The 21,842-nt window shown below is 49.7% G+C and overlaps 1 protein-coding gene across 1 annotated transcript in view; it reads right to left on the reverse strand.

Moving 5' to 3' along the window:
- Positions 1–1,087: 1,087 nt before the first annotated feature.
- Positions 1,088–21,842, reverse strand: part of DENND2A (DENN domain containing 2A) — a 34,726-nt gene continuing 13,971 nt past the window's right edge. Inside the window, exons 8-19 of the mRNA XM_035342724.1 lie at positions 19,852–20,039; positions 19,028–19,137; positions 18,738–18,807; positions 18,112–18,189; positions 17,489–17,629; positions 13,928–14,076; positions 6,053–6,230; positions 5,353–5,394; positions 3,930–4,047; positions 3,048–3,287; positions 2,147–2,233; positions 1,088–1,791 (exon numbers count right to left, since the gene is read on the reverse strand). Of these exons, the coding sequence (XP_035198615.1) occupies positions 1,760–1,791; positions 2,147–2,233; positions 3,048–3,287; positions 3,930–4,047; positions 5,353–5,394; positions 6,053–6,230; positions 13,928–14,076; positions 17,489–17,629; positions 18,112–18,189; positions 18,738–18,807; positions 19,028–19,137; positions 19,852–20,039 (1,433 nt within the window). The 3' untranslated portion in view covers positions 1,088–1,759. The remainder of the gene's footprint in view (positions 1,792–2,146; positions 2,234–3,047; positions 3,288–3,929; positions 4,048–5,352; positions 5,395–6,052; positions 6,231–13,927; positions 14,077–17,488; positions 17,630–18,111; positions 18,190–18,737; positions 18,808–19,027; positions 19,138–19,851; positions 20,040–21,842) is intronic.

A 21,842-nucleotide genomic window follows, 5' to 3' on the forward strand; every position in this document is an offset into this window, starting at 1 on the left:
GGCAGGCATGGGTTCTTCTCAGCTTTGCTCTCATTAAAAGGAAACACATCTTTTAAAAAGAGAACCAGGACACAGCAGGTGACCAACCTCACACCACAGTTTCCCTTGCTGGCACACGGCGCTGATTTTCCATGCTCGGTGCTCTGGCCTCCTCCACAGTGCATTGGGCTCACACCTCCTGTTCGCCCTCCACCTCTGCAGGCCGGTGGCTGCTGCAGAGCCACCTCCAGGGCCTCCACAGCCCGGCCTTAAATCCTGCTGGCCTCTGCTCCTCGCACCGCCCGCACCCTCACACCGCACCTCTCCATGTTGCTGTACACTGTATGTGACGCAGCCGCTCCTGCCATCTCAGCAGCCTCCCTGCCTCTCCTGCGTTTCACAGCTCATCTGCGAGCAGCCACCACCCAGCTCCTCTCGGTTCCTTTCCCCAAAGGTTTTTCGCTCTGTGAAGTACTCAGAGGCAGAGGTGTGGACCACACGCAGCTCTGTGCGCCGAATTTGCTGAGAGCAACCACGACATGGGATGTCCTGCGTAGGGGCACCAGCCCCGCAGCCCCTCCCCAGCGGCAGGGCCTGCTCCCCACTCCAGCTGCCTGCTGGCTTTGCTCACCCTGCCCTGGCGCTGCTCGAGCTGCTCCAGCACGGGCTGCCAGCAGCACGGGGCTCCGGCACGCAGTCCTCCCCCTAGCACCCGCAGCTGAGGAGGAGCTGTCCCCTAAGTCCAGCAGGGCTGCCCTCCTTTCCTCTCTGGAGGAGACCCCAGGATGCTCCAGCTGCCCTTGACTGTGCCCCCGCTTCCTAACACTGCCGGAGAGACGTCACCAGCAGCAGGCAACGCCTGAGCTGATGCCAGCAAGACGCAGAGGTGGGAGAGGTGAACCTGTCCGGCCTGAAGGGGGTCTGCAGAATGAGACCCCAAGGGCGGGCTCCCCTTGGGACTCCTGCAAGCAGCCTGGGTGAGGGGACAAGGCCACCGCTCCGGGGCACGGGCTCAGCCGCTAGATGCCTCCTCCAGCCCATGCTCCGCACCAGGCAGGCACGTGGGCAGATGCAGCTGTCCCCCCAAAAACACCCCAGGGGCTGCATGCCTTTTACACCACTTGTTTTTAATTACATTGCATAAGGAAAGGCCTCTCCTCGCCAGGACCCCTGGCACAGCCAGCCCGGTGGCTGGCTGGATGATCAAGTCCTCAGTAGGTTTAGTGGTTCCTCCTCTCCCCTTCCGCTTGCTCAGAAGCTCCTCCTGGTCAGTCCACATCAGCCCTGTGGTCCTCAGTGTCCTCGCTTTGCAGAGACCTGTGTCCACACTCCTCTGTTCCTCCCCTCCTTGGTGTTGGAGCTCTGACAGCTCAGCCTCGTGGGGTCCCACTGCAGCCTCCTGCAGCACCAGGCGGAGAGGAGGCAGGGCAAGAGGCATCGGTTAATATTCGTTCTAACCCCGATATAAATAGAAAAATACAACAAAACAAAAAATTGACTAGCTAAGAGATCCGATCCGCTGGGATGTCTGCAACGTGCTGGCGCGGAGTTCAGAGTGCTTGGTCCAGTGCATGGTACTGTGGTTATCCAGAGACCTGTCCCGGCAGCCATCGAATCCTCCCGTGGCACCGCACGTCTGCGCGCACATCCCGGCCGTGGTCAGCTTGCCCGAGGCTGTTGGCCCCTGGGAGCAGGCCGAATGGGAACGTTGATACGTCTGATTGGTTGCTGATGAACGGTGAAGCCATTCTCTTCTGCGGAATGAGGACGTGCTTCGCGCTTACTTTTTGTGAAGGAATTTCATTTTGCTACCTGAAGAGAAGGAGAAAGGAAAATGGGCTTCCCACAGTGACAGGCCAAACAGGCGTCCCTCTGTTATCCCCTCAGCCTCACTGTATCCTTTAGGAGACACAGCCCATGGCCCAAACTTTGGTTCCCCACAAACCTCCAGATAACGGGCAGATGGAGAGGCAGAGCCAACACGGTGCCGGAGCAGGGTTACATGGCTGGCCACCAATCCCTCAAGGCTAGCACGCTGCTCTGCAGGAAGCCCCACACAGTCACTAGCAGAGTCCTGCCACCCTTCAGCAGCTTCTCTGCTGCCAAATCTCAAGGCAACAAGAATCCCAAGCTTTCTGAGCAGGCAGTGGTTTTGCTGGTCCCTTACCTAGTCCTTTCAGGAACCTATTGACTCCACTCTGCTCCCCACTGGGAAGTGTTTCCAGGTACTCCTGAGCCCGTACCTCAAACAGACCTGCAGGAAGAAAGAGGTCAACAACCCTTATTTTGCTTACCTATAAATAAAAGTAAGAATGTGCATCTGACAACACGCTGTTACAGCTTAAACTTGCACATGAGAGGGAAATCACCCAACCTCCTCCACCTGCTGTGTCCCGATCTGGGACAGGAGCTTTGGTCCGTGTCTGCAGGGTTCCCAGCAAATGAGCCCTGCCACCACCTCCTGCCACCACTGCAAGGCTGACTGATCTTTTGTGCCTCATGCAGGGACAGACAAAACCTCTGCTCAGTCTGCTACAAACATGGCAGAGTACAGAAGGTGAGATCGTCTGTGGAGCTGTCATGCAGAAGCCACATTTTACCACACTGCAAGAACCCTGTTATTCAGGCACCTATTTAAGTGCCCGTTGCTCATTAGTGCTTTGGAGGAAACTGCTAAGCTAGCACTGAGCAGCAGCACAGATGAGAAACTTTAGCTGTCAGTAGAGTCCTAGGGACAGTGGGGTAAGACACATAAAAAGCCCCTGTTCTCCAGCAGCTGGTTCCCCTGCACCACACAAACACTACATCTCACCACCCTCCTGTGAGGGGAAGACAAGGAAACAGAGACAAAAAATCCCCGAGCAACTTCCTGAAGGCCGCACAAGGCTGTCAGAAGATTCAAACCATCAGCCTGCACTGGCGCTTCCCTGCCACCTCCCTTGCAATGTCGCTGCACAGGCACTGCAGCCTCTGGCCACGCTGCTGGAGAAGGAGCTGGTGGCATCTCCTGTCTCCTGGGAGCAACAGCAGGGCTTCCAGGACTGCAGAGCCCAGGCAGAGCCCCTCACCTCTGACCCCCTGCTTCCGCAGCTCCCGCTCCTGGATGAAGCCCCCGAACATCTGCGTCTCCATGAAGACCTCCAGGAAGCGGCGGAGGCTCTTGGAGGAGACGGCCTTGCGGAAGGCCTCGCGCTGCAGAGTCCGCTCCTCTCGCTCACTGGGGGTCAGGAAGAGGGAGTAGTGGCCCACGATCTCCACGAAGAAACGGACAAAAGCCTCGGACACCACCTCGTTCAGCGGGCTGGTCTCTGAGGAGAAGAGAAAGAGGCAGCAGTGAGGACAGCGCTGTAAGGGCGTGCTAGGAAAAAACACGTTCTCCTTTACTCATCTGTACACACGGGGCTGTACCAATCCTGGGTACAAACTATGTGGCTTTTTTTCCCAAGGCAAAGGACTGGGCTGCTGCTACTTTGAAAGTCACCCAGCTTTGTCTCGGCTCCTTTGCAAGCAGGCAATGCCCACACTGCCCCCATGGAGCTGTCTCAGCCCAGCCACTTGCAAGCTGCTCTGCTGCCCCTGGGACTAGCTGCCTGTGTGGACTGTCTGCTGGGGGAGTCTGCATCCTGCTCACCATCAAGAGCGGAAAGCCTGTGTAAATCCACCAGAAAGGATTACAGTTGTTCCCTGGAGCCGTAATGGAAGGAAGGACAAAGCCAGGAAGGGGATAAGAACTGCTTCTCTTCTCACAAAGAGAAATGGTTGTCAGTGCAATGGCATATTTAATAAAGCTTCAAAGAAAATACCTTTTTTAGACCTACCTCTATTGTAGACCTACCTCTAATTTCTGTGGTGCTTAATTCACTATGAACCTAGTTCTCCTCTAACAAGGGACAGGAGGAAAAAGGGGCAGGAAGAGCCATAGTTTTAAGCTGAACAGCACTGCGCTTTACCCTGCTTGCCATTCACGGCGCCCTCCTCCTTGTCACTTGCCAGCTCATTCCTCTGCTCCAAGATGTGCTCTAGGGCGGCCTGCAGCTTCCGGGGCAGGATGGAGTCCTCATCTTCCATCTGCAAAACAGAGACAGACACCTCCTCAGGGCCCAGGGCCAGCGGTTCAGATCCTATCCAGTCCCTGACATGGCAGGGGGAACACCAGAAACGAGCGGTGTGGAGAGGCAGAGGGAAAGAAAACTCCTGATACACTTGGCACTTTCCCAGCACCTCCCAGACAGGGCTGTCAAGAAGCATGAGAGGAAAGAGAAGCGGGGGGAGGAGCTCCCTTTCCCAAAAGCTGTTCTGTTCTGGGAGAATTTCAGGTGTCCGAGCCCAGAGGCTACCTGACAGGGCTCGCATTTGGCCACCCGGTCTGTCTGCGAGCACTCCCACCGCCATAAAAATGGCTGAAGTGAACAATGCTGGCACGCAGCCAGGCAGGCGCCACTGCTCGCTCAGCTGCGCTCAGGCACCGCTCACGTTCTGGAGGCTCCACCACAGCCAGGAACTGCCCGCGAGCAGGCGGGAGCCCTCACCAGCCCCGGCTGAGACAACACGATGCAGTTTGAGCCTCCAGAAGAGAGGCGTGAGGCACAGCGTTCGGCCCCACGCCCACTGCCAGCTAACAGGATGCAAACACTGGTGAGCCAGAAATGTGTTAAAGGAGTGGTCCTCGCCCACAGCACCCGAGGCACAGGCCAGACCCACCCAGCCAGCACTGCTCAGCCATCTGCAAAGAGCTCTGGGGCAAAACTGGCTTCTAGGCCAGGAGCATGTTCTTTCATCTGGCCTCTCCCCTTAAATACCCGGCTCCTCCCCTCCATGACAGAGGGAGGCAAAAAATCAGCAGGCAATCCTACCCACACAGCTAGACCGGACTGGAGCAAGAAATCACAAACTCCTAGGCCAGGAAGCGATGCAAATAAATCATCAAGGCCCCTGCTCAGGGCAGGGTGTGTGAGAGGAGAGGGGCTGACAGACAGGGACTGGGAGAGCCACAGCTCTCTGGGGGTCACAGCTGCTCCCCGTCAGACACTGCTCAGCTGAGGCTTTTCAGCTCTGCCCTCAGTCCTGCAGGGTACCCCTGAAGGACCCGCAGTATTCAGTGCTGTGTCTCCCCCTCATAAAAAAAAAAAAAAAAAAAAAAAAAAAAAAAGAGAGAGAAATAATGCACGGTGATTCAGTCCTCAGCACCTCTGGTTTGGGTCTGCGGTATGATGCAAGGACACAGCAACCGCTCTAACGCTGCTAACCACAACTCCTGCCTCGGTCTGTGCGGGCAGTGAGCAATCCAGGCAGCACAGCAAATCCAGATGGAGGTAAGGTGTGGTGGGGGAGGAAGAGGACAGAAGATGCAGGATAGGGAATAGCTCTGCTCACCTGTCTCAGAAACCGGTTATTCACAAGGTCAACGACGAGGACCTGAGAATGAGAGAGCAAGAATGAAAATCATTACTTCCATCATCAGAGTTTATCTTGATCCACAGCTGCTCTGGAGGAAACACTGGAGCCCTGGCCCTGCTCCTCCTAACCACTGTGGCAGCTGGAGGAGGCCCCCGAGCGAGCCAAGAGCGGAGCCTTGTTGCGGCTTTCTCACGGCTTCGCCACAAACCACAGAGCAGCCTGGACAAGCAGAGGCTGTTTTCCTGGCCCAGCCTGCCATTCCTTGCTCCCTCGGCTCTGCCAGTTCTGGCATCCCTAAGTCACTCCTGCAGACTCTGCACTCAGCCCCGAGGCAACATCATCCAGGGACCAACACACTTTAGGAAAATCATCTCCTACCAGCAGCAGCCCTGCTGTAGGAGATCCCAGCTCACTGTTCGCAGGCTCTGGAGAAGGCAGAGCCCAGACCTCTCCCTCACCATGTGCCCCAAGGGTCTTTCTTCTGGCTGCCGGAGCCAGAGGACGAGATCTCAGTCCCTTCACGCCATCAGCCACCACACGGCAGCTGGCAGCTGTCTGTGGTGACACCACAACCTTGCCTTACAACAGCAGAGGCAAACATGGCTCTTGGTGGCAGTCTTTCTAGGACAGAAGACAGCTCAGCCTGCTGGAAGAAACAGTGAAGAGCATGGCTCACCTCCTCCACCGGGAGCTCCTTCAGGCGGGGCAGGGAGCTGGAGAGCAGGCCGATGAGGAAGGGGGTGGGCGAGCACACGATGTCGATCATGGAAGGCGGCAGCACGGGGATGTAGGTGTGCTGCCAGGTGAAGGGGTACAGGAGAGCCACCGTGGCGTGGCAACACTTGGACAGCGTGCTGGAAGACAAACCAAGGGAAATCTCTTCCGATTGTTCTGTGATGGAGCTAAATTTCTGCCCCTATTTTTCCCACAGGAAAGCCACAGGTTTGAACACACAGGGCCTATACTGTCCAGAAGAGCATGCAGCCACGGGGCACCGTGCAAAGCCCTGGCCACAACCTGCAGCCACGAGGCCCCCAGGTGCTCGGGGCAGGCAGCATGCTCCATCCCTGCCCCTTGGCTCAGGCAGTGCTTGTGCTTTGTCTTTGGGCAACCCTCAGGTTTTCTGCAGGTCCCAGGCACACTGGTGGTTCTTAGTGGCCAAGTTGGAGCACAAGGGACGAAGGTAGGAGGCAGCAGCCTCCAGCCCACAGCTGGCAGGGCATCCTGTGGGTGGTGGAGCCTGCTGAGATTACTCCGAGCCACAGGAAACTGGGAAAGTGGAATGTGAGGACAGGAGCACACGGCCAGCCTCTGCATGGTGCTGCCTGCAGCTCGCGGGACCGCAGCCTTCCTTCTTCCCCCTTCAAACCCTACCAGCAGCTCTGCTGTAAGCCCCTTTGCTGACAGCTTCCAAGAGGGTCCGTGCAGAAGCCCCCCGGGCTCCCTGTCGGGAGGCAGGCAGGGCCTGCAGCCTGACATGGGGCTGCGCGGAGCTCTCCGCAGGGCACCGGTGACTCATCTGGGTCTGGAAGCACTGGTACGAGGCGAGGGAGGGGAAGGGCTTGCCACTATAAACTGCGTGTGTAACGTCATCTTGTTTCACTAGCATCCAGGTCCCGAAAGGCTGGAGGAGGGGAGGGAGGCTGGCGCGGCCTGAGGAAGCGCGTGGCTGGGCAGTGCGTGCAGCTGGTGTGTGTTGGGCTCCATGGGGGAATTTACACCCAGCTACCCGGATCTGGCAGCTCAGAGGGAAGGGGGGTGGTGGGTGCGGGCTTGAGCTCGCTCCAGACAAATACGCCTGCTCTCCCGCTTCCTCCTGCAAAGCCTGGTGAACGCAAAGCCCCGCACCACAGCGCTAACACAAGCTGAGTGCTGAGGTACCATGGCTGGGTGACAGCTGGCCGCCTCTCCTCGGGTAAATTCAGCTCAGCAGGACACGAGCATGGCTGCTGGGACAGCGGTGTGACCACAGGCAGAAAGCAGGCAGTAAACACTGCTAAACACATGATGCCTTTTGGAGATAGCTAAATCCCGGGGGAGAGGCTGGAATCTGTTTGACGTGGGAATTTTATCTGGGACTGCAACAGGTAGGGGTTGGGTGCTCGGGAGGGACCCGAGGTGTGTGCTGAGGGCGTCTCTTCATGAGATGGGCGCAGCTTCCTCTGTGCGCAGAGAGGTTTATCTCTAAGGGGGTACTCTATAAAAACAAGAGGACCCTTCACAGGATAGTACCTCTAAGCCTTCAGAGAGGAGAAAAAGCCAGTTCCCCACCCCTGTTCAGGAAGCTCTTAGAGCATCCTTCTCCCTTCTCTGCATTCACTCCTGACGCTGCTGCTCCCCGGCTGCGCCTTCCCCCATCACCCAGCCCTTGCTGAAAGCTGACCAGCACAGCTGCCTACACCCCACACATGCAAGGCAGGTGATGAATCAGAGAGAAACAAAATGAGTATAATGAGATAAGAAAACACAGAACTAGTAATAAATGCTAACATTAAAAACAAAACACAAAACACAACCCAACTCCCACAGAAGATATGTGGGACCAACATCAGAGCAAATTTCTTCACTTGTAATTTCCGTACATCCTTTACCTGAAAGGAACCACACCAAAAGGAGATGTACCTTCCTAAAAGTGCACCCCAAGCTAATGACATCCTTTAAAAACTGCCTTCTTCCAGGTGGCGTTACTTGCACACCCACAAATTTCAGGCCATGCTAGCAGGTGCCAAAGCAGGGCTTTTTTCCCCTCTATTACTGCAGAGTGTATTTTCCACTCCTCGCTTTCTGACTCATAGCAGCCACAGCACAACGGCAGCGTTCCTGTGAAAGCTGCAGGAACTCCCCCTGCTTTCCCCACCTAGCACGGTGGCACTGCTGTCACACTGCCACCACTGGACCACCTCTCCTAAAGGTGAGGAACCGACTTAATAGATGGCATGCAAAAGCCAGTGGGAAGGGCCTTTGTGGCTCCAGACAGCTCCATGGAAGAGCAGCGAGCTGCTGAAGGAGGTGGATATTTATGGCACAGTGAGATGTTACGGCATGCTGTCTCCCGGTGTATTTATGGTGGCTTGCTCTCCCCCAGCCCTGCTCTCAAGTCGCAGTGAGTGCACATGGTACGTGAGAGCTTAAGTGGGAGGAAAGATGGCTGAGGTCCAGTCAGTGAAGTCACAGAGCTGTTTAAGTCTCAAGTTATATGCTCCATGCCATGGGAAGCAAAACAGATAGCTTCCCCTTCTACCTTTCCATCTGTGAATGCCTCCTCACCTCCGGGAAAAATCCTACTGATCTCTGCTCTGAAACACTTCTCGCCATGGAAGGAATTTCTAGGGAGTAAGGCTGCTGGGGCTGAGGTCTGTGAGCCTCCCTTGAAGACAGAGCAGTTTTCAGAGAGGGACACAGATGAGGTATCATTGAAGCATCTCTTCTGCGTGTGATTCAGTCTCGTCCCCTGCAGACTGCCTCAGGAGTTGCAGCTTGCAATGGCGTAAGAGCCCTGTCCTTAATCAGACAAGGTTACTGAGCCATGCAATGGAATCCAGTCTGATAAATTCCTTTTGTGCCATCCGTGTAACTGTGTACTCTTCAGCCATCAGCAGCAGCGGAGACTGAACTACAACCGCAGTGACAACATAGCACGTACCTGTCTGTGCAGCAGGTGAATGCAGCCACTAGGGTTATGGGCACTGCTCAGGAGGCTGGACGCCTGTTCCCGTGAGATGGGCTTGTCTCTCCACACAGCTGGAACAGTCCAAAGCACTCTCAAAGCGCTGTTTGCTTCAGTGTCCACCAGGGATCTTACACCAAAAGGGCAAGTGATGCCTTTGGACAGCTACAGCCAACGTCCCTACTGTAATCCCAGCTGGAAATCCTGAAATCCCAGGATGTGTGCACCACAGCCACCACACTGACTGCTGCCATGTGAGTACTACTGACCCAGGGTGCTGTTTGGCTTGGTGTGCTCCAGGTGCCATTAAAAGGTCCATCCATGTGCTTGCAGGGTGCTCTGGGGAGTGCCATGCACTAATAGCAGGCCACAGAAGTTCACTCTGAGTTGTTCACATGGGAGACAGGCACTGTTTTTAAGGCTTTTGGTTTCAACAGCAAATCCTTAAAATACTTTAAAGTCTCTAAAGCGTGCTTTCAAGATCCTGAGCACATCCTCATGGGTTCACTCAGCCTCCTGAAGAGAGATCACGGCTGAGCTGTACACCTGATGCTCCTTGCACAGGAGCTTGCAGGAGACAAAGACTCCTATGGTATAGGGGCTAAAAAGCACCAAAGTGCACAAAGAACCACATCATATTCTCTCCCTTAAGGGATGATTTGGGTACTGGCTGATGTACAGATCTCCCTGGCTGGGCACTCCCTTGTTCAGACCAAAGATAGCGTACCTATTTGTTTGCTTAAACAATAGCCTTTCCACCACACAGCATCCCACACAAAAGCATGTTTGCAAAAGCAAACGCAGCTGCTGCTTCTTGGTAGCACCTTGCACAGAGGTGGTCAATGCAGAATCCAAACAAAGCAGCTGCAACTAAGCAGAAACTCTTCTTCCTCTCCAGGGAAAACTTGCTCCAAGACTAGCTTAACTTGCTCTAAAAGACGCTGACAATTTGTAACAGCTTCAGAGGAAGGATGCTGGATGCTGAGTGTGGTTATTTTCTTCCCAAACTTCAGACCGACTACAGGTTTTCCAGCTGTCTGCTTCAAAGGCCAGCACATATGCTAAAAACCCCACCAAACCGAATCTTTCTTTGGCTTTGGGATACTTAAAAGATTTCTGAAAAATACTATGGAATCAATCAGCCTTTTGGAGCTTAATGCCAGTAAGCCCCTCGTTCCCTGCACCAACCAAAATGCTGAAAATACGTTAAATTGCAAAATGCCAGCATGTCTTGATTTTACTCCCGCCCCCCTTTTTTTTCTTTTTAATAAGCTTTGCTACAGTAGGATTTATTTTACAAACACCTTTGGGTTTCTGACACTGCTTAACATCTGGATTTACTTATGATGCATCACGGATTTGGTTTACAGCATTTAATAGGCGCGGGGAGCTCCCAGACTTTGCAGTGTGACTTGGCACACCCTGCCAGGATGATGCCAGGCTCCACCAGCGGTGGGGACAGCCGCTGCCTCCCAGAGAGGCAAGCTGCTGCACGTGAAGAAGCAAGCATTAAGGGAATCTGAAGACACAGTGCTATTATTTGACAGACATACCTCCTCCTTGGGTTTTTCTTCTCCCCAGCCACAACACAAAACCAAGAAATCTGTGAGGCTGAATTCACAGGCACAGATCAGGCTGCTTTTGTGGCGCACAGAAAGGGCTGCTTTTAATGATTAATTATCTTTTCCTGGGATGACCACATTTAAAGTGTCTACTCTACTTCAGATCTGCCTTTGATAACAATGACCACTCTGTGCTGTTGACACAGCTGTGGTTTCTGGCGGGGAAGATGCAATTGCTCAAGTTGGTCAGACCCACAACAGGCTTTTGAGGAGAGCTGGAAAAACGGTGCCTTGATTTTAAGCCTGAGTACATTTTCCAGTTTAAAAAGCCCTCTGATTCTAACACGTCTCACTCAGGCCCGCAAAAGCTGCCTGGCACTAGGCACCTTGGGAAATTGGGCCGCTTTTATTTGGCAGATGCCTTCTAAAAGTTGGCCTTGGATGCCTCGAGCTGCGTGCCAGGTGGTTTCAACTGGAAATGAACAGAGCTGCAGTGCCTAACCTGTGCCACAGCCTCCACTGCCCCAGGACTAAACTAGTACAGGAGTGAATTAAGGCGGGGAAGACCGTAGAGACCTACACAGTTTTCACAAAATCATCCTCCTGGCTTGCGAGGGGATGTATACTCCAGTTCCCATAGCGACAGAGAAAAACCAACAACTCATAAACCCAATTCTTTCCTTTTCCGCTGCCAAGCTTTGGATTGACAGGTCTTTAAAAAACACTCAATGTTCATTCTAAAGATGGAAAAGACAGTATTTCACTTGCTGTACACTTGTTAGATGCATTTTTTTTTGGCTCAGCTTGAAAACATTTCACAGTTCACACAGCACTTGGCAAAAGACCTTTCATCTTTCTTTCCCAGGGCCTGACTTTATAGCAATTAAGAGACAAAAATAAATTGCATACATCATCGTCTCCATCACTTACACCCATACATACCTTACACACATGTACAGATAGTTAGATAGTGCCTGCATGAAGAACTGCAAATTACATTTATCACGCATCTTTCATCGTGTCACCTGCACTCTCCCCACTAATCCATCTCGGCTGGATTATTTCTAGCATTCCAAACCTCTGAGTAGTTTAGAACAGCTGCTTTTATCGTTTTTTCCTTCTCTTAAGCTACTGCCAAAAAATGTTTCTTTTCTTTCCCCTGAAACTAGCATTTTCACCCTCGAAGTAAATACTATTTAGTGCTCATTGAGTTCAGTGTGTTCCTGTCCCAGGACAAGCACCATTTGGACAGAAGGCCTTGTACCTACAACACCATTGGCACCCGGAACATGGAATCTACCAACAAATACAATGGATGGTAGACCTCTCATTCATGAAAGGCTCACCAATCCAGTGCAGTCAAGTCATTGGGCTGGATTAAAAATAAAAGTTTACTTCATTTTGAGAGTTATTTCCTTTCTCTTCTGTTTTTCAAGCCTTTGCAGTCCTTTGGGGTCATTTTCAAGTTTTTTTCTCTACAACAAGGAGAACCAGAGAAACTTCATATTTTGTTCCAGGAAAATAAAAATAAGACTCTCCTGAAACTGCTTGACACTAGAGGCAAGGTCTTCTCACATACATCAGATGGTGAAAGTCTTGTAGATAGCTGGCAAGTCTAAAATAAGTATTTGAATCTGAGTCCCGGACAGACCCTGGATCTTTAAAACGTGACTTTTTTTTTATTTTTTCCACAGAAGAAAGCAGTTCATGTTATATTTAGAAAATTCTAAAAAGTATGATCCTATAGCTCTCTTTTCTCCTTTACAGGCATGATTAATTCCTCAAGATTCTGGATATATTGACAGAAGATAAAGGGAAAAACCAAACAAGAAGTATCAACCAATGGAAGTGCTTTGAATTAGACATATTCTGTAACACAGCATGCTCAGAATACAGAGTGCTGTGCTCTCATAAAAAGATTTGATATAAAAAGACAGAAAAAGATCTGGTAAGTAAAGGTTAATTCTGAAGAGATGCCTTAAAAATACACAAAACCCCAAACCCTACCATCCATTCTTACCACCCAGCCTCACGTAGAGATTGAGATGGCAGCTGTGTCCTTAACAGACTTTCCCAAAATGTAAAATTTATTCTATTGCAGAGAAGAAAAACCTTTGAAAACAAGGCTTGTCATCATAAATTATCGCATAAATCAAATATGTAGAAATACAGAGTTTTGGATGAATTCTCTGCAAGTGTGGATGCTTTGCATTTCAAATGTGGCTTAACTATCCAGAACACTAAACATCTCTGCGTATAATGTCTCACTGGCTATAAAGAAGCAAATCTCCCCTCCCTGACCTAAGGCAGATGCCAAAAATCACAAGCAGCCAGCGCTGCTTGGATGCCACAGCTTCCCTCTCCCCAGCTTTCCTATTCTTATGGTAAGACTGCCTGAGTTCTGCCCTCAGGAGCCCTGCAGGATGAGTTTTTTCCCTTAGCTTTCCCGTAGAAGGGGCCTCCCCATCTTTTGCCCGTGCACTCAGTCCCAGGGCTGCAGCCTGCTGGCTGGAAGTTGTGAAAACAGACAGCTTAGGGGCACTGTACGCTCCTGAAACCTGAGCATGCTCCTCGGTGTCATTACTCATCCAGGCAGCTTTTCCTTCCCCAGCCCTGGCGAACTCTCCTCCTTAAATCCTCAAGTGCTTCAAGGGCTGGAGAGCAGCCAGCCACCAGCTGCAGGAGATCTTAAAGAAACCTGGGCCCATTTTTCTAACTTTGGAGAGCAAATTAAAAAAAAAAAAAAAAAAAAGCAAATTGAGCAAATTTAAAAATAGAAGAGGGAAGTCCTCTGTCCCCATCCCCCTCACCACATCCTTTACTTTCCTCCTCCACAAGTCTTTAGGAAAGAACCAATATTAAAATTCAAGCTGAAGTTTTAAAGATTTAAGAAACAAATTTTGTGACATCAGGGAACAATCCGGAAGGGACAGCTGCCTCTGCCTGAAGTCTCACCGTTAGAACTTCAGCATGGCTCTGTGCAGCACCATAGACCAAGAGGAGGTGAGTTGGTTCCTCAGTACCAGGGCTCTACTCTGAAGCCTTTTAGAGGAAAGGGAATTTGGTTCTCTATGGGGATGGGAAACAGCTCACTTTTTGCAAGCTGCCAAGTTAAAATACGGTGCATGGCTTGAGTTCCCCGCTCCTGGGAATTATGACAGCCCTACTTACATCAGATACGAGTTGGAAAAGAGCAGAAAATAAATAAAAAAATAAAATAATAATAATAATAAAAAAGAACAGGGCAAAGAGATCAGTCACTGCAGTCTCCTCAGCTTCCCCTCCATAGCAGCGTTTTGTTTAAGGAAATGCAAGAGGGTACCTGAGCTTGTCTGCGATAAAGATCACCCTCCTTTCAAGAAGCAGGGAGGCGAAGACCCTGCTCAGGTGCCGCACGCTGAGGGATGTGAACAAGGACTCAAAATCAACATGCTCAAGCCTGGAGTCAAGAGGCCGCCGCAGCTCAATTACCTGTTGGAGAGGAAAAGACCACAGGTCAGCTCTCACCATCCTCTGACACCGAGGAAGCAAGGACCCGATGGATACCTTACAAGCTAACAAGCAGTACTGACTGCTGCCAGACACCACACGGCGTTCAGCCCTCAAACACAATCTTCCGAAGACCTCCCACAAACCCTTCCTCCAGACGAAGCTGAAGACCATCCAGAGTCCACCCCAATGCGCACAGCATGAGACATTCACGTCCACCCCACTGGACCGAGGACAGGGAGCTCTTCATAAGGAGGAAAACTAGTTTGTGTCCAGCTAAGAGAGGTTTCCAGGCTCTCTGACATTTGAGCAACAGAGTGGCACAGAAACTTTATGATTTTCATTCTTATTTTTACAGATATGATTTACTTTTTTTTTACTGCAATAATCTGGATGTCTAATCTACTGACCAGAAATTTTGATACCAGTTACAGGAAGAGTACCTTGTAGCCTGCGGGCATTTTCCCTTCTTCATATCTATTTAAATAATTCCCACCACAGCACCTTGGCACTTCATACTCCTTATCTTAGTCAGATCTTACTAAATTGTTCTTGAAAACTTCCAAAGCCAGACATTTAATAAATCCCACAATAAAATCTACTCTAGTTCTGAACTACCCTTACTTACCAACACCAAGCCTACAGTTCAGCTCTCTCAGTGGCAAGTTACCTCTCCAACTTGTTGTTTTACTATCAGTATACAACTGGACACTTTCTGCTCTGTAGGAAATGTCTCGTCTATTGGAAAGTCATTATCACCTGTCCCTCTTTGTCCTGTGTTTTCCATATTAAGCCAACCATTCTCTCAAGCCTTGCCTGTATTTTCTAAACCACTTAGTAAGTGGAACTACTTCTCTGGGGCTTTCTCCTAGTGTTTATTTACGTTTGTTTTGCAAGCGATACTCCAAATGAATCTCCACCAATGCTGGAGAGCAGGAAAATTGCCTTCCTTCATTATTCATCCTTTCACTTTCTTTCACAGTGCCAGAGATTGTCTTGATAACATCATACTGTTATTTCCGCTCATTTTATGAGCCACTACACCACCAGATCACTTTCTGAAGTACCACTGCTCATTCAGTTACTTCCATCTCGTATTAGACTGCTGATTTCTCCTTCACAGCATTTTGCTCTTATCCATACTGAATTTCAGACCAAATCTCAAACTTACTAAGGTCACTTTGCATTTTAATCCCTAACTCTTCAAAGCGCCTGCATCCCATCTCAGTGCTGTCATCCACCAATTGTACAAATGTGGGTTTATGCCATCAATGAGATAACTAACGAGCATCACGGATCCTAGAAACAGACAGCTGAACCATTCTCACAGCCTGCCAAGCACACCACTGGGAATCTACTCCTCAAGTGCGGATTTTTAACCAGCTATGCATGTGCTTTGCAGAAATTTAATTTAGCCTGGCCTGTTCGGTTTGGTTAATGAGAATGCCAGCATGCAGTGCTGTACTGAAAGCCTCCCCACATTTCCCTAAAAAGCCTTCAGCGTTTTTTCCTCTCTAGAGTTGGTACTTCAGAGAAGAAAATACACGCGTTTAACATGACTCTTCACAAATCCAAGCTATTTCTCACTACTTTATGATCCTCTAGATTCATATAAGCTGATTATGTAGTTTGTTCCTACATACTCTGAGCAATCAGTCAGGTTGGTCCTGTTACATTCCCTTGTATCCTCCTCACTCTTCCTCTCCTTGAATGCAGACACTAGGCCTTCTATTTTCTACTCCACTGGGACTTGCTGTTCTCAGAGCTGCTTGCAAAACAGCTGCTTTTACGAAACAGCAAAAAAAGACATCACTGCAGTTGTTTTTCACAGAACTGTACCCCGAATATCCTCCGCTCCTCATTGCCCAAATGCTATCTTGAGCAAACTCTTCCTGCTCTGCCCTGTACCCTCACCCTCTCGTTGTTGCTATTAGTAGCATTAAGAGTCTGATTGTAAATAATCTTCCTTCTGAAGGCTAAAAACACACAGAATATGACAGCCTGTCTTCACTCCATATGTTAAAGGTTTCCTAATGCTAAGAAGAAGAAATCAATCCAGTGTCAGCATTCAGTGTTTCTCTGTGTCTGTTTTGTCCTTCTAATTTATTCACAGATCCTCCCTTACTAGCCCAGGTTTCCAAGGAAATTGGATCCGCGGTAGTCATGCTCCCACTTGGTGCCCTCCTCCTGCCTTAACTTTTGATTCCCCAGCTGGCCAGGTTGCCATCTCAATGAGCAGGGGTCCCAAGGACGATTAAATTCCACATGTCTGCAGAAAGCAGCCGCCCATGGAGGAGAGGTGTGTTGCCCTAGCGCAGCGTCCCTGCTGAGAGAGATGGGCAGTGCAGTGCACAGCCAGCACACATCCAGCTTTGCAACAGCTCCCCCGTGCATTGGCACAAAGGCACTGGCAGGACAGCCGGCAGGGGCACGGAAACTGCTTCATGCTCAAAGAGGGAGAGTGAGGAAGCAGGTTTCACTGTTTACAGACACACGGACTTTGTCCTTTACCGGCTGTAACTCATTTTAGCCTTCATTTTTTCTGGTTTGGTCCTTGTGTAACTTACTGTTCTTTGGACTTCAGCAATATGTATACTGATATTGCTAGATAAAATAGGGCCAGTTGTTTTTGCTTGCTCAAGCAGACTGCTGGCTGTCTGTACTTGGCATGCTCCCCATTAGACAAAACCTCCATCAACTCTGTCTCTTTCTCCTTGCTCACATTCAGGGTATGTCATGCCCAACAGGAAGCATGGCTGAGACCACATTCAATCTGGCTGCCTTCTTCTGCCAACAGCCCTTCAATGCAATCCCCCAAAGCTCTGCTCTCTTAAAACCCTCCCTCTGTCCTCACATCACGCTGGGGGAGATGCAAAACATACCCTCATCTCCATGCTGTGAAAATGTGGTTTTGAAAGGCTGTAGCTTTGCCCTTGTGTGATTTCAGGTATTTTTTAACCAGAACTCCCTCTTTTGTCCCACACAAATGGAGATTCTGCATTACGGATGCCAGAGCACATGCAATTAATCCTGAGTTCAGGGAATTAGGTGGGGAGGTCCCTGAGCAGATCCAAGGTCACGTGCTGGGTAGCATGGAGTCTGCCAGCCTGTGGCACCTGGCCTCAGCACCAACATCCTGCTTCCTTCTGCCACGTGGCTAATGTGTCTCCACCTTTAGTTTTACCGTGACTTCCTCTTTGATTCTGAGGTCACTGGTGAACTCTCCATGCCCCTCTGCTCCCCTATCTTACTCCTTAGCTTCCTCCCTCAAAACTGCCAGACAATCCGTCCTTCTTGAACATCTCCAGCACTACGTCACAGACCCAACTCCCAGTTGCCAGTACTGCACCAGCTGCTGCCCTAACTCTCCCTCTCTCCAGGCCAGTGTTTTTACCTCTGTTCCTGAGCCCGGCAAGAAGTTCTTGACTGTAATTGTCCGGCCCAAGGCTGGGAAAGGCGCCTCCATGACGCTCCTCATGAGAGGCTGCACCAAGGCTGGGGAAATGCCCCGTCTCTTCTCAACCTCATCCAAGATCTGAAATAAAACCATGAAACCACAAAAACGTGTAAAGCAGGAGGAAGGAGGTAATAAAGTGCACCAGCATTCTCTCCTTAGCACAACACTGATGTGGAGCCTTAAAACACAAGGAAGAAAGTAACATGGAACTGAAAGGCTTGCATTTTCTTCAGCAAGAGAAACCCAGCTCCAGTGAGGTCAACGGAAGGCTTACACTTTGCAAGCTCCCCATGATCCTCAGAGTCAGGACTCCAGCTTTTAATCTCTGAGTGCTTGTGTGCTGGTAGTTCTGCTGAAGGAGCAAGGCAACAGCTGACAATGTATTTTTTCTTTTTAACTGTATTTTTGCTAGGTTCTGGAATTAGCATGCAGTTGCCTTGCCAACACCATTTCAGATCCTTTCTTCTGCCATCACCTTCCCTGATACCCATTCTTCCGTTGACTTCATTTTTGGGTCCCTTTTGGCCTACTGCACAAATGCCCTCTCTCTCCCCCCTCACCTTAGAGAAGAGATTGAAGCATCCGAGGCGACTCACAATGCAGTAAACTTCTGGGAGACGCTTCCCTTTCCCACTGGGCTTTCAAGACAAACACAAATACACACACACACAAAACACCAAGAAAATATCAGAGTTGTAACTACTGCAGAGATAGAGTGACTGGTCTCTTAGTTCTACAGCTCACTAAAACAGGGCAGAAATGGGTATATCCATGATACGATCCAAACCTTCCTAAGTCAAAAGACCAAGACAGGGTAAACTGCTCTACAGAGGCAACTCTGAGCCTTGAGGACCAGCAATGGTTTAGTCAACTGTTTATTAGCTATGTAAACCTAAGGGACAGAAACCCTATGTCCAGCTTAGTGGTGAAGCAACAGCCGGTGATCATAACATTAAGCACTGGTGTAAAGAAAAGGCAAAAGAACCATGTCTGGACTGGAGGATGGCATTCAGAGAGGGACTTTAGCACCGAGCAGAGCAGAAGAGAACAAAGCTGTTCTGCTACCACCCTTTCCACACTTACAGAGGAGAGCAGCAGCTTTCTGCTTTCCGCAATAGATAGCAGTAACAGCAACCCCACAGAAGGCTGCACCTCTTCTGCTAGAAGAAAAAGAAGGGATAATTACCAGCAGCCTCCTACAGTATCCAAAACGCCTGCTTCCATCTTCCCCCGTCAGGACAAATGAGAACGTCTCACTACAGAAAAGAGAAACCAGAATGAAAAGAAACCAGAACGTCACCCACATACAAAGTCTCTGACATACAGATGAACCCATTAAGCCCACAATCTTTTTGCATTTCCAGTACACCCCTCTCAGGGCTCTGCCCAACCTTCTGCCATAAGAGCCCTCATATTTAATTAGCTCGATACATAAAGCCATCTCTCATGAGCCACAATACAAAGTACAGTGCTTACCTGGCAAACTGATGGATGGGGGCCCAGTCCTTTGCATCAGGAAAGCAAAACTGGGGAATAGCTTTCAACTGATCTTCTGCCTCACGCATGAATTTGAACGAGCGTTCAAGCTAGCGGAGAACAGAGAAGGAATGTTTCCAATTAGTCATGTGGGGATGGAATGACTTCAAATATTTTTCCTGTGACAAATGAAGAGGTGATGACAGAGGCTAAGCTTCTGCCTGGAAGATATTAAAATTTCTGTGATTCTGGCTCACCTAATCTTTAGATATCTTAAAGTAACTCTGTACCCCCGATCCCACCAAGCCCTGTGTCTGCAACACCTGCCCCCGTGCTCAATTGTGCCTCCAGGCTGGGACACACCTTCCAGCAAGGGACAAGAGTACTGAACTCTGGGGGGAACTCTGGTTACGTTGTATTTACAAACGTGCTGTCACATTGGCTCTCTGTTTCTTACATTCCCTGTTTTCAGCTAAACTGTTGGTGAAAGCTGTGCCTTCCCTTTAAGAACAGATCTTTTCCCAAGTGTCAATTTTTCCTTAAAGAAAAAAGAAACGGGGGAGAAAGGAATAGCTACACAAAAGTCATAGCCAAGAGCAGCAAAAGATCTGAATCAGCTGCTCTTTCAACAGCGAGGAATGTCATAACAATTCTCAGGAGGTTGCTGCAGCCCCTCTGTCTTCAGTCTCACTGAACAATGCCACAGCAGAGGGGTTTCTGATACAACATGCAGCTGGCAGAGAAGCTGTGGCTTCTCCTCCAGCAGTGCAATGCACCACGCACTCTGAGACACGCCAGCCAGAGCTTCCCGACAGGCACCACACCTTCAGAGGGAACTGCTGGGTAACTTCAGGGACGTAGGTGGCTCCAGCCTGCTTCTTGTGCAATGACACCACAACAAAGTACTCGAACAGCTGCCTCTCTTGATACTCGATCAGGTCCCGTTCCAAGGTTTGGTACCGTGGGGTTTGTTTCAGGCGAGATTTCACATGGACCAGGCGCTGGCTGTGAGCTACAAAGAAAAAGATTAGAGTTTGTCACTTTGTCTAGCTCTTGGTAAAGAGCACCAACAGGGCTTTGCAGAGACTTACAGATAAACCACCTCACTGTGTTTGTTCTGTCAGTGGCTGAGCAAGAGGCAGGCACCACTTGTAAGCTGCACTATAAATATTGACAGAGATGGGACATAATCTTGTTAGTATCACCACCCTGAAGAGCTCTGGCAGCACAAGTATTTCATAGATGGCTTTTGCAGCTGAAGACAAGCCAAACTGAGATCCATGCGGGACACAGCAGAACAGATAATATCTGGGCATTCATCCTAGCACTCATTTACGCATCCTTTGAAGCCAGCGCAGTTAAGTGATCGATCCCCTTTGTTCAAAGGAGGCTGGGGGTAGTGATCTCCACAGTTTTACAAGACCAGCACGTGGGTCAGGCTGGGGCTCCCCTGGCTGAGTAATGCCGGGGACCCCCAGCTTTGGTAACACGTGCTGGGCTGCAGGCCAACAACAAAAAACAAGAGAAGAGGTGTAAATGAAAAAGGCTGGCTCATGACAGACCTTCCTCTGCCTAAAGCGAATCTCTCAGGACTGTGTTTCTACAAGTTCTCCCAAGACAATGGGAAAACAAGAAAAACTGCCAAGCAAGCCGTAACTGCAACACATATGAGCTGTGGGACAATAAACATTCCAGCATGGAAAGTAATGAAAAGCTGCCTGCTGGGAAGAGACCAGATGAGATTCCCTAAGACCTTCCCCCTGCTTTGTTTTACAGTTGCATCTCAAATTAAATCTCCATGAGTCTCCCTTAGCCCTACTACAAAAGAAAGAAAGAATTAACTACAAGCAGAGGCTACAGCACATTCCCACAAAGTGCTTTTTGCTAATGGGGGTGGTAATGCAACATTTTTGACAGAAACAACAACCACAGAGATATTGCAGAAACTTCAGCTACACATCTGCTTGGGAGACAGAGCTTTCTGGGGGATGGTACATACTTCTTGACCTTTGTCTGGTAAAGTAGTCATGGACTATTTCAGACAATATAACTTAAAGCAATCCTAAGGTGCGTCTTAAATCAGAGTGACACAATTCCAGGACAGTTAAAGCCCTGGAAAAATGACTTAGACTCCTTTCTCTCATCAGCCATTACACCATTTGCTTTAAGGCTGTAATTCTTCAAAAGCTTTCAGAAGTGGCCTCTGTTTTACCAGGGACTTCAAAAGGAGCTGTGTCACAGTAATGCTGAGTGCTTCTGAAAATCTCACTCAAGCTCTGCATTGTTTATATTCTGTGCAACCTACTAAAGATAGCAGGATTGTACTGCTGTCATCATGGCAGAGTTTGTCTTTAAACATTTTTCCTTCCCAAGGGTCGGTACTTCTGGCTCTGACATGCAGTCTGATGACTGTTGTCTGATGATTTAGTGTGCCTCAGCTGATGTACAGTGACTTGCTAAGCAGTGGTAACTGGCTGGTGTGTTTGGCCTGTTAAGTTCAACATACAAAGCTGAAAAGTCCCAAATAAAAGATACTTGCTAAATCATCTCCTTCTTCTGTTCAAAAATTGGAAAGTCCACAGTTCAGCAAGGCAGAAAGCAAAACAGAGGTTTAGCTAGAGCAAGCAGCAAGTGCCAGAGCTCCTGTTCACACTTATCTAAACATATAGGCCTTATGAACACTCATATCCAGGTATGGATCTGGATATTGTCCAGAGTCCAGTGCTATTTGAACTGAGGTGACCTCTCACCATCTGAATCCTCCCCTCCATTGGAAGTTCCCAGCTGCAGTCAGACATCCTACACAGAGACAAGG

The sequence above is a fragment of the Oxyura jamaicensis genome, chromosome 1, assembly GCF_011077185.1.
Source record: "Oxyura jamaicensis isolate SHBP4307 breed ruddy duck chromosome 1, BPBGC_Ojam_1.0, whole genome shotgun sequence".
NCBI classification, from domain to species: domain Eukaryota; kingdom Metazoa; phylum Chordata; class Aves; order Anseriformes; family Anatidae; genus Oxyura; species Oxyura jamaicensis.